This window comes from Ornithorhynchus anatinus, chromosome 12 (assembly GCF_004115215.2).
Source record: "Ornithorhynchus anatinus isolate Pmale09 chromosome 12, mOrnAna1.pri.v4, whole genome shotgun sequence".
In the NCBI taxonomy this organism is placed as follows: domain Eukaryota; kingdom Metazoa; phylum Chordata; class Mammalia; order Monotremata; family Ornithorhynchidae; genus Ornithorhynchus; species Ornithorhynchus anatinus.
Window position 1 is genome coordinate 26,820,465 of NC_041739.1, and position 12,845 is coordinate 26,833,309.

Below are 12,845 nucleotides of genomic sequence, written 5' to 3' on the forward strand. Positions count from 1 at the left end.
ACTAAAATTATATTGCTCCTTTCTTTGACTTTACCCCTCTTTAAACCAAATATTCCAACTTCCTATTCCTCCATAATCATTGCTCTCCTGGGTCTTAATGTCTTATGCATCTGCTTCTCTTCCAAGTTAGTCCCTGCTCTAATTTTTCTAAGCCCCATTTTGGTGAGTGATTGGCTTTTTGTTGGGACAAGAACTATCTTTCCTGTGAACTATAATTGCTCGCCCCTTTCCCAAAAGGCTCAATTAGTCCCATATCCAATAGACCTAATCTTCCATTCACCTCCAAGGAACCAGGAAAAAGGAGGAGGGAGGATTTTCCCAAGGAGGAAGCATTGGCCCCTGTCAATGTATTTCAGCACAAAATTCCTTTGTTGGATTTCCCTTGCTCACATTTTGACCTTTCTGGGGGAGAGAGAGAAACTCTGTTTATTGTACAAGAAGGTAATGTGATTTTTTGAACTGAGAAAGTAGGGGATATTAAAGGAAGATAAAATGTTTTCTTCATAAAATAAAAACACTTTAGAGATTTATATTTTGCATTATGAGGCAAACAGTGAAAAAAAACTAATATTAGTGGATAGACATCCCGTAGTACTATAGGTCAAAACAACCATTTGAAAAAATGTAATTGGATGAATATTATTCCTTTTATTTGTGTTTGAATGAAATTGGTTCATGCTAGTATAGAAATAAGGAAAATGGGTGTTTAAAAGTATTGCTAGAAACTGGGGGAAAGTAAGCTTTTCTATTAATAACTTGCACTCAGCCCCACATAAAAATAGCTCCAGCTAGCAAATATGTTCATATGTGGAATACAAAGTCCCTGCTGCCACAGCTTGAAGAATTATAATAGCAAGAAGTTCAGACTTGGTAAACAATGAAAATTAAACATTTTTTATTAATACCAAAATTTATCAGAAGAGGAAAGAAACTATCCTAAATGAAAAGTTCCCAAGGCAATGCATTTCCCAGCCTGCTATTTTTCAGGATGTCAGCCTGTTTATTTCTAATGAAAAAGATGCATTTCTGCCAGAAAAAAATGAGTTTAACAAATTATTGATAATCATGTTGCTGATCTATGGAAGTTTTCGGCAAAGAAATAACATCGAATCCACGGTCTCCTGATTTCATTTTTCTCCCCAACTGTCAAAGATATATTTACTGGATTGAATCTGAGAAGAAAACAATTAGAAACTTGGAAATTAATGAAGATCATTCTTTCTCTTTCATTTCTAGCGAAGCTTCCTGGGCTGTGCTTGTTTTAAAGTAGGGGAGCTGGTGAAGTCAAAGGATCAAAAGCTGACCCTTAGTCTGAGGTAGGTTTCTGTGAAAAGTCAGTCTTTTAAAACGTATAACCTGAAGCTTTTACCGATGGTTGTTTGTATTCGGAATTTGCAGCATTCCGGCAGATGTATGTGATGTCAACCTCAAGAGCCTCTTTTCCCTCCTTTCTCACAGTTAAACACATATTATTTGTCACACCATCCATGAATTAGGTTAGCCAAGGTTTCTAGCTCTTTAATGTGATCTTCTGCAAAAAAAGTTGGAATAATTTGTGAGTGAAACACTTCTAAGGTTATTTTCAGAAGGAAATTGAAATGTTATCTGTGCTCATTATAAGAATTTTTCTTTGCTTTTTATTATCTAAATGCTAAATTCTGAAACCATATAGTTTCCTGGTTTTGAACGTGGATGTATTTAAATGTGCTTATTAGAAACAAAACTGTGTAGAATTATGAGTACTAGGACTGCATGAGGAGAATTTCTTTCTCTCTTTGTCTTTTGGATGTATTATTAAGCCACCAAATGCTTCTGAGTCAAAACAGACCTAAAGTAAAAGAGAATTCAGGACTGTAGTGAATTGGGGCACAGAAAGAAGCAGGTATGAACTAGAGGTAAATTGATTTGAATGCATAGGTGGGTTTATACAGCTTCCAAGTTTCAAAAGCAGCTGGGCAATTTATAAGCTTAGTGGGAAGGATCTCTTGTTTTGAAGGATCTGTCAAGATTATTTGCTGAAAAGGGGAATCATGGTTTTATTCTTTCACCTAGACACTAGCAACTAGCAGTTCATCTCATTCGAGTTGCAGGGGCTTTAAACTGCTAGTAATTTTCCATGAATCTTTCTTGATGCTTGAAGGCCAGGAAATGATTGTCCTTTTTGATTTTCAGTTCACAAAAGCCAGAGTAGGAAAACAGGCTGAGTTTGTTTTCCCTGTCTGTGTTTTTTGGGGCATTTTGACAGGAATGGGATTGAAGCTGCAGGTGGCTGGGTACTTCAATCAGTGGTATTTATTGAGTGCTTGCTGTCTGCACAACACTGTACTAGGCGCTTGGATGAATATAATACAATAGATTTGATAGACTTGTTCTCTGCCCATGATGGCTTTTAGTCTACCGCAGAAACCAGGTGTCAAAATGGATTATGGTTGTGTTCATAAGTTCTGTGGGGTTGAGAGTGAGTGAATACTAAGTGCTTAAAGGGTAAAGATTTTAGATGGGGAAGGCCACTTGAAGGAGGTGTGATTTTTAATGTCTTTTTTATTAAGGTGAGGAGAGTGGTGGTCTGTAGTATATGAATTGGGAAAGAGTTCCAGGCCAGAGGGAGGTCACGGGCAAGGATTCAGCTGCGAGATAGACAGGATTGATATTTAGCAAGTGGATTGGCATTGGAAAAGTGAAGTTTGCAGACTGGGTTTTAGTAAGAAATCAGCAAGGTAAGGTAGGAGGGGGTTAACTGATTGAGTGCATTCTGTTGGATGAGGAGATGGTTGGGCAACCACTGGAGGTTTCTGAGGAGTATGGAGATGTGAACTGAATATTTCTTTAGAAAAATCCTCTAGATTGTAAACTCGTGTGGGTGGGGAATGTGTCTGTGTATTGTTGCATTGTACTCTCCCAAGCACTTAGTACAGTGCTCTGCGCACAGTAAGTGCTCGATAAATAGTACTGAATGAATTGAAAATGATCTGAGAGCAGTGTGAAGTATGGACTAGATTGAGAGAGAGGAGGGAGGGAGTTCAGTAAGGAGGCTCATGCAGTAATCTAAGCAGGATATAATATTTGGTTGATCAGCATAGAAGCAGTTTGGATGGAGAGCAAAGAGCAGATTTTAGCGTTGTTGTGGAGATAGAATTTTCTGACGGATTGAATGTGTGGGATGAATGAGAGAGACGAGTCAAGGATAATACCGAGGTTATGGGCTTGTGAGACAGGAAGAAGGGTGGTGCTGTCTACAGACAGGAAAGTCAAGGGGAGGACAGGGATTGGATGGGAAGGTGAAAAGTTCTCTTTTGGTATTGGCAGGAGAGAAAGGAGGAAGGGAGATTAGCAAGGAGGCTGATGCTGTATACAAGGTCGGAAATAAATATACTGGCAAGGTAGCAGTTTGGATGGAGAAGAAAGGTCACTCGGCATACCTTTAGTAGAGCTGGACTTAGAACTGTGCTAGCGCTTAGAACATCAGTTGGCACATAGTAAGCACTTAACAAATACTATTAAAAAAAAAACCAGGTTCAATGACTTCCAGGTCCATGCTCTTTCCAACAGGGCATTCTGTTTCCCCACTAGGCATCTTTTCCAAAGTGCAAGAAACTTGAGCTAAAGTTAAAACTCTTTACCTTGAAACTGGGCATTATTTTTTGTTGTCTGACAGCCTAATGGAAAGAGCACAGGCCTTGGAGTCAGAAAAACCTGGGTTCTAATTCCTGCTCTGCCAGTTTCCTGCTGTGTGACCTTGGGCAAATTACTTAGCTTCTCTGTGCCTCAGGTTCCTCATCTGTAAAATGGGGATTAAATCCTACTTCCTCCTACTTAGTCCCTGTCCCACATGGGGCTCACAGCCTATGTCCAATCCTATTAATTTGTATCTACCCCAGCACTTAGAACAGTTCTTGACACATAGTGAGTGTTCTTAACAAATACCATAATCAAATTGTTTTATCATTATTATTGTTATGGTTTTATTTTGACTCCCAAGATGATGTCCTAGGCTTTAACATAACTCTAACATAAAGAATGATCTCAGCTGTCCCAGAGCGTCGATGAAGTGTAGGATACGGCCTCAGGAAAGTGTGCACGCAAAATGAGAATGATCAATATACTGAACCAAATCAGAGTTAGTAAAATGCCAGGGGGCTTTCCAGAGGAAGCCTCTCCTTTTGCCCTCTCTGCTGCTCAATAAGAATACTAATATCGTCCCATTGATGGAGTGTTTTTTAGAGTTTCTATGTACCCAAACTGAGAAAACACCAAGGCAATGGAAAGAATTAGTGAAGAGCTGTAGCACCTGGGAAACGGTCCTACTCGGACTGTTGTTTCAAGTCTTGGATAGATGCAAGGTTAAAATGAACTTCAGGTATATATACATATAAAAGGTAAAAATCAATAATCAGTTCAACAGAAAAGAAATTTGTCTCCAGGCAAACTATTTTTCAAAAAGCAATTCTGAATTTTGAATGATCACTATATTTCATTTCCCCATCTTAACTCTTAGTTTTTCCTCTCCAAATTAAGAACTTTAGTCTTGATCACAGTCTTCAGATTACGGTTGCGCATGGTATTTATTTTTAGAAAAAATAGATCTTCTCTAATTTTTTTCCCCCTTTTACTAAAATTACCTCCTCAGGGGCCTTGGGTCTCAGAGACTGAGCCAAAAGAACATAAGGAGAAAATTAAGGCTACAGTTTGATTGGTCTTCCTCTGCACTGTTGTTTCCAGTTTTAATCTTTTTGGGTAGTCTTATCATAAGTTTCAGAACACTGGATGACAATTTTGTGACTTCCGTCAAAATGTGTTCCTGCTAAGCTGAAACTGTCTGTAGGTGGTGATTGAATTCAGTGGTTAAATTCTTTCGGTTAATGCTGCCTTGGCAGTATATAAAGGCCTATACAATTTTGCAAATTGACCTGCCCAGGCTGCGTACATTGCCCCTCTGGGAGATTCCTTATCTGCTAACTCAGGAACTGGGGATCCTGAATGATCTCTTTGGAATAGCATATCTTAACCCCAATGCTCTGCCATATGTGCCTCTAGCTTCTTGCAGTAGGCAGAAAATAATTTAACTTTTTCAACCGAGGGAAAAAGACAAGAATTTGAAGAGCTTGGAAGATTATAGGCAGCGAGTTTCATTTGAAAATCGTGGAATCTAAACTTCTGTTGGATTTTTATTCAGGGAGAGACAGCGGGACTCATAAATTGGAAAAATGAAAATGTCCCATTCTTTTTGGGTCCCTCATTATACAGAATGTAGGAGGAAGTTCAATTTATTTTCTGAAGCAGGTTCTTCTCAGTTGCAAGGCACCTTGATTTTAGTACAAAGGCAGGAAGTTTCTCAAGAGAATTGGGATTTTTCTTCTCTTCGACCTCTGAGCCCAAGCTTCTGTGGAGCTCCACCGGAGGACAGGGTTTGGATGGGAAGATAAGAAGTTCTGTTTTGGACATGTTAAGTTTGAGGTGTTGAAAGGACATCCAAGTAGTGATGTCCTCCAAGCAAGAGAAAGTGGGAAACTGCAGAGAAGGAGAGAGATCAGGGCTGGAGATGTAGATTTGGGAATCATGCACATAGATACGGTAGTCGAAGCCATGGGAGCGAATGAGTTCTCCAGGGGAGTGGGTGTAGATGGAGAATATAAGGGAACTCAGAACTGAGTCTTGAGGTACTCCCACAGGTAGTGAGTGGGAGGCAGAAGAGGATCCTGCAATAGAGACTGAGAATGAGCGGCCAGAGTGATAGGAGAAACAGCGTCATTAAGGCTAACGTTGAAAATATTTTCAGGAGAAGGGGGTGATATTGTTGAAGGCAGCTGAGAGGTCAGAGAGGATTAGAATAGGGTAGAGATCGTTGGATTTGGCAGGAAGGAGTTCACTGGGGACCTTTGAGTGGAGTTTCTACGGTGCGAAGGTGTCAGAACCAAATTGGAGGAGGTCGAGGAGAGGGAGTTGAGACAGTGAGTATAACAAATTCGCTCAAAGTGTTTGGAGAGGAATGGGAGAAGAAAGATGGGGTGATAACTGTAGGGAGCCATGGAGTAAAGGGAGGATATGGTAGGGAAAATAGAGCCATTGAAGAATGAACAGTTGAAGATGGCAGTCAGGGAAGGAAAAAGGGAGAGGGAAAGCTCTCTGATATGTGCAAAGGGATGGAATCAGAAATGCAGGTGGAGAGGGTGGATTTTGAGAGGAGGCAGGAGATCTCTTAAGATACAGCTTGGAAAGATGGGAGGGTTGAAGAATGCTCCTATTCTAGACCTATGTGAATCGGGGGAGTGGAGTGAGAAGAGGTTAAGAGTCTACTTTGGGTCACTCCTTGTGGCCCAAGCTCACCTTTGAAGACCAACTCCCTGACCTCCTCCCCTTCCAGTGAGCCCTTTGTTTAGGGAGGGAAGATCAAGCATTCAAATTTACAGAGGTGAACTTGGCTCAGAGATCCATACCCTCAGTCAGTAGATGGGGGAGCTTGCCCACTAATGGCTCCCCTGGGAATGTGTACAGCTGACGCTTAACTGCTACCCAGCGGTCATTCAGCTGTAGGCCAATTTGCCTATACTGATGCTGCTCACGGTTACCCGGTTCAGAAGAGTTTTCTTTTTGTGCTAAACAGACTCAGGACAACACAGAGAACAAGACAATTATGAAATGAGATTTAAAGCAGGTAGAATTTGGTCACCCTTCTCTAAGGCTCTAGTTCTGCTCTAAAGAACTTTGGATGAGTACCCATTTACTCTCATATATATTTACATTGGCACTTCAGGGACTGCCTCTCCCAACAGCCTTACTTTCTCCTCACAGGTTGCCTTAACTCTGTCTCCTGGATTTGGATTCACTGATATGAAACTTTCTGCATTTGCAAATGGCAAAACCCACATTTATTGTGGAGATTAAATCAGACTTGTTATGGTGATTTACAGGCCCTCCCAAGCTTCCGTGTAGGGCTGACTGGTACCTGGGGATCGGTTTCCAGGGGACATTCATTCCGAATGGGGAATTGCAAGCCTGAAGGAATGCTCTCAGAAAGACTGGCCGTAATTGCAGGCAGCTTTGATAGTTAAACCTGATAATTGTTTTGATTAAATTACTTTCATGTCAGTGCAGGTCAGCTTACATCAGATTTGTAACATAAACTTCTAATCCAGTTGGAACAGGTCCTTCATGATTTTCTGAGCTTCCCTACCCACATTGTCCAAGATAATATAATCACATAGCCAAGGGCATGCCATCATTTTATTAGTTCTGTAAGGGTTTACAGGCACATCCTCCGGTAATAGTGATATGAAGGATTTATTTGCAGGAGCGCAGTTAACATTTTCATAAGTAAACCTTCAACCTCCTCCTCACCAGACCTGTAAAACTAGGGGAACCAAATATATGTGGTGGTACGTGTTTGCACCCAGTTAGTTGGTTAGTAAAGTAGAAGATATTTAATGACTTCTGCTGTTTTGCTTTATTTCCTTTTTATATTCAACCCTCACACACACACACATACACACACACACACACACACTATATTTGTATAAGTACAATATATATATATTTATATACCCATATATATTTTTGCAAGGGTTTGGAATACCTTTCAAGGCTACAGTGCCACTGAGACCATAAAAGCATTTAACAGTATTCTGTTTTCACATTTCCACTATTGGTAAGTTATTTCACCTTTCCATTGCTTAAATATTTGCATAAGGTTTCAATCAAAATCATATCCCCTCTAGACTATGAGCTCATTATGGGCAGGGAATGTGTCTACCAACTCTATAATATTGTTATATTGTACTCTCCCAAGCACTTAGTATAGTGCTGTGCACGCAGTAAGTACTCAATAAATACAATTGATTAGTATAAGACTAGTTCTTAGGGTATAAACTGGAGTCCTTTTTTCTATTTAGTAATGTAAATATTAGACCATTAAACCACAGTGCAGTTATATTTATTGAGTGCTTACAATATAACAAAGTTGGTGGACAGGTTTCCAGCCCACAGTGTGTTTCCATCCAATGGGGCAGTCAGACAATAATAGAAATAAATAAATTACAGATACATACATAAATGCTCTGAGGATGGGGTGAAGATAGGGTTGGAAATACAAGTGCAAAAGTGATGCCTAAGGAAGTGGGAGCAGGGAAAATGAGGGCTTGGTTGGGCTATGCCATAGCAAGCAGTAATGTAGAATGATGGATTTTGTCTTTCTATGAACTGAAAAATTTTCCACCCCTATTCATGCTCACATCATTCCTGACAGGGAAGAGTAATTATCATTATGAAATGTAATTATCATTTCATAGTTAGGGAAACCAAGGTCCAAAAAGATTGTGACTTGCCCAAATTCACCTAACGTCACTGACCATGTTAGAACAAGACTCCCAGTCCCCTGGCCACACTTTTCTGAGAATTCCCATCTCCCGGAATAAAGTAATGAAACATATAGCGCTAAGAAAAAAGGCACATAGTAATAAAATGATGGTATTTGTTAGGAGTTTACTATGTGCCAAGCATTTTTCTAAGTGCTGGTATAGATACAAGGTAATCAGGTTGTCCCACATGGGGCTCACATTCATAATCCTCAATTTCCACGAGCTAACTGAGGCACAGAAAAATTAAGCGACTTGCCCAAAGTCAGGGTGGCAGAGCTGGGATTAGAACCCATGACCTTTGAATCCCAAGCCCATTCTCTTTCCACTAAGACATGCTGCCATCCCTAAGGCAGCCTATTTGTCCAGCATCACCAAGCCTTTGTGAATCCCTGTGCTCTTCACAAGACCAGGTAGGATCTGGAGTCCCCACAGGGATTCTGAATCAGTGGGCAGAGAGTTCTGAGGAAACGTAACTTGCTCCAGGACTACCCTAGGGAGCATTATAGAGTTAATGCAGTTTCTCAGAGATTTTCTGGACTACCTGAGATGGGTCTACCTTTCCTAAAGGCTCTGGACAGGGGCATTCCCATCTAAGCCCACAAACCTGTGATGGCATATCATGCTCTGACTGGAGCCTGAGATTAGAGGTGTCCAGATAAGCAGGCATGCCAGACTGTTCCACGCGTCCAGGCCTGGTGATTCAACAGTACGCACCTGTCGAACACAGACCCCTAGTGGTATTTCAGAACATACTTAGCCATGCCCTGGAGCTAAATCCTAATCGTGTCTACTAGAATTGTTATTATGGTATTCATTAAGTGCTTACTATGTGCCCAGCACTGTAATTAGTGCTGGAGTAGATACAAGTTAATGAGGTCAGATGCAGTCCCTGTCCCACATAGGGCTCATAATATAAGTAGAAGGGAGAACAGGTATGAGTCTCCATTTTAGAGGTGAGGAAACTGAGGCACAGAAAAGTTGTGTCTTACCCAAGGTCACACAGCAGACCCCTGGCCCAAGTGGTATTAGAACCCAGGTCCTCTGACTCCCAGGCCCATTCTCTCTCCCTTAGGCAACACTGCTTCTCTAAAGGGATGATAAGGGTATTTTATTTGTCATTTAGAAAAGTGTCACGAGTGAAAACTTGCTAGTTCCTTTCAAGGGTCATTTAAGATCTCCAGTTTTTCCCCCTTTCTCTCCTTGCCCCACCCTGGCCACATCCACTGGAAGGCTTTCTGAGGTACAGGGCAGGAGGCAAGAACCACTGGATAAGTACTTTAAAAAAAATAACATCGAGAAAGTCATGGTGAATACCACTCCTAGCATATGCCAACACTACATGGGGTCCCCCGGGCCATCATTAATTGATATATTAGTAAAAGAGTCTGTGGCTTCACTGTTTGCTGAAGCAGCCAGAAATATGACAATTCAGTGTCCCCAAAGAGCACTTAAAGTTGTCTGCCAGTTTTTGATCCAGCAAAAATCAGCTCCTTTTTTTTTTAATCTGTGGGAACGTTCATGACGCTCAAGGAGAATGGTTTATGGCTTGCAACCCAGGCTCATCACAGGGCTGTTAACTCTTTATTTTGAGGAAAGAGGTTTCTTTTGGGGGGTCACGTTGAGAGCAGGGATTTGGGGTGGGACTAGGGACAAACCAGAGTCTAAGGACGTGGTCTTCAGATAGTCTCTCCCGATCATATAGTCACGCACAGGGTGAGGGAGGCCAACATGCAGATGCACGCATCCAATACACACGTGTCAGGAAAGTAACCCTCGTCCCCCACCTTGTAGTAGACATGCCAGCTCCCAGGCTATATTTCCAGCTCCAACCATTCTGACATCAGAACTAGCTGTTTTCTGGGTATTTTAGATGTGGGATTCCGGGAGGTAATCTAAAGAAAACAATCATTTTGTACAAGCAGGCAGCATTCCAAAAGAGTTGAAGAGAAGCATGTTTTTCCCTAAAAACTTAATCAACATAACATTGAAACCATTACAGAAGGGCAATTGTTTTCAGTGTTTATTGATGCAATATGTACTTGATTTCATAAGTGGGTAGCTCCAGAAAAGCAGCATTTCCTAATAGTTAGAGCACACACCTGGGAGTCAGAAGCACCTGAGTTCTAATCCCAGTCCTGCCATGACCTTGGGCAAGTCACTGAAGTTTTCAGTGCCTCAGTTACCTCATCTACAAAATGGGGATTAAGACTTTGAGCCCTATGTGGGACAAGGACTGTGTCCAACCTGATTAGTTTATATCTACACCAATGCTTAATACAGTGCCTGGCACATAATAAGTACTTGACAAATGCCCTGCAAAAAAATAGGCTGTAAACATTCCCAAGAGAGAGGAGTGTTAAGAAATGGAGACCCTAAAAACAAAGCCACTAAAATATATCTATTTTCTCTATGTAGGTAGATAAATTGATTGTGTTCATATATGGAGCTTTGATAATGCTTTTTAATGCTATTAGCAAAGTGCGGCTGAAAGAAATTTATCTACTGCCTTTTACTGCAGAACACATGGAACCCTTCTATATTCTATACAGGAGGAGAGCTGCAGATGAATCATGGGATAGGAACATTCGAAAGTATAGTAATATATTTTCCTTTACAGTCAATTTCTCAATTCTTTCATTTATAATTTTCAGAGCTACACAAATATGCATTCTGCCTCTTTTTATCTTTGTGTTCCTAAGCCATTTTGATGAGAATAGTTCTTGGGAACCAATTACTATTGCTGAATTAACATATCCAAAAGACTCATCTTTAGTGAGTATAGCTTCATTCAGGGTAAATGAAATAGAGTTTTCAGTTTTTGCAGCTTCTGAGGATATAGGGATTCCTTGCCTGCTCACCATCTTGTGTATCTGAACTTAAAATATCACTCCTCTGTACATTAAAGTGATACCAAGGGGAGGGTGTTGATGAAATTAAGCTATTTCTTTCCCATCCACGTGGATTTTGAAAGCCTCTTCAAGAATATCAATTGTTAGTGTGATTTAAAAAAAAATCTATTCTGTGGAACTTTTCTTCTATCTGCAACATTTGAGCCAGTTCTTTCTACACTTGCCCTGTACACCATCTTAGCCATCCTCCCCTTATCGACTGCTCCCATATCACTAGGCTAAGAGAACTGCAGTAAATCCTCTGCAGTAAATCCATTCGATATCCTCACCCCACCCCTCCTCAGACAGCAGATTCGCACAAAATTAAAAAAAAAAAGAAGAATCCAGAGATTTTTTTTCACAAAAGCACTCTAGTTAAGTTTGTTGTGCGCGGGGATTGCCTCTACAAGTGCTCTGTGCTTAGTGCTTCCCAAGTGCTTCCCAAGTGCTTAGTACAGTGCTCTGCACACAGTAAGTGCTCAATAAAATGAATTAATAAATTCACCTCTAGGTCAGCTGGGGCTCCCCTCCTCCCACCTTCGTTGTTGAGTCCAGTGTCCCGATCTAGGAGATCTTCAAGATACTGTTGCAGCTTCTTTGGCAGTGTCATGGCCAGATGAAATGAAGAAGAATGGAGAGCAGAGAAAGCATGGTAGTGACCTGTCTGTAAAATAAGAATTAAGTTTGTGAACCCTTGTGGATCAGCGACTAAATCCGATTTGATTTGCGTGTACCCACCCCACTGCTTAGTGCGGTGCCTGGCATGTAGTGTTTAACAAATACCACGATTATTATTATTATTAGTCCAAATTTAATGCTCTACATCCTAATCCTCCTCAACATCTTGGCTATCCCTTCTTGTGGAAGCACTAAATAACTTCGGTTTATCTGACATAGCCCTTTCCTGGTTCTCCTACCTCTCTGTTCCTTTCTTCACAGTCTCCTTCACTTACTTCCTCTGCCTCTCACCCCTTAACTGTGGTTATCCCTCAAGGTTCTATAATCTCCTCATTTTACACTTATTCTCTGGTGGAACTCAACTACTTCCATAGCTTCAACTACTGCCTATATACAGATCACTTCCAAATCTACCTCACTATTCTCACCTCTCACTTCCTCTGGAATCTCATATTCCCTCTCGGTTCCAGAAGATTGCCTCATGGATGTTCTGCCCGCAACATAAGATGAAATTGTTGAAGACTGAATTCTCATTTTCCATGCAAAATTCTCTCCAGCCCCTAGTTTTCCCATCTTAATTGATACCACCACCATCCTTCCAGCCTCTTAAGCTGAGGACCTTGGCATTTCCTAAAATTCTCCCTCTCTTTTAACTCTCGTATTCAATGTATCACACACTTCTATCAATTTTTCATCCATAGCATTTCATGCATCTACTCCTTCCTCTCCGTTGACATCGAACATCTTGTTCGGGTACTTTTCTTCTTCCGGCTTGACTGTAGTATCAGCCTCCTCATAGACTTCCCTTACTCAGATCATATTTCCCTCTGTTGCCAACATCAGTTTTCTAAAACCTCTTTCTGCTCAGGCCTCCCCACTGCTCAGAAGCCTTTACTGATTTCCCATTAATTTCTGCATCAAACAGAAG

The 12,845-nt window shown here is 40.9% G+C and overlaps 1 protein-coding gene across 5 annotated transcripts in view; it reads left to right on the forward strand.

The window, feature by feature from the left end:
- Positions 1–12,845, forward strand: part of INPP4B (inositol polyphosphate-4-phosphatase type II B) — a 463,330-nt gene that overhangs the window by 277,239 nt on the left and 173,246 nt on the right. For all 5 annotated transcript variants that reach the window (XM_007668427.4, XM_039913682.1, XM_029076612.2 and 2 more), the window contains exon 9: positions 1,237–1,316. In XM_007668427.4, the coding sequence (XP_007666617.2) occupies positions 1,237–1,316 (80 nt within the window). The remainder of the gene's footprint in view (positions 1–1,236; positions 1,317–12,845) is intronic.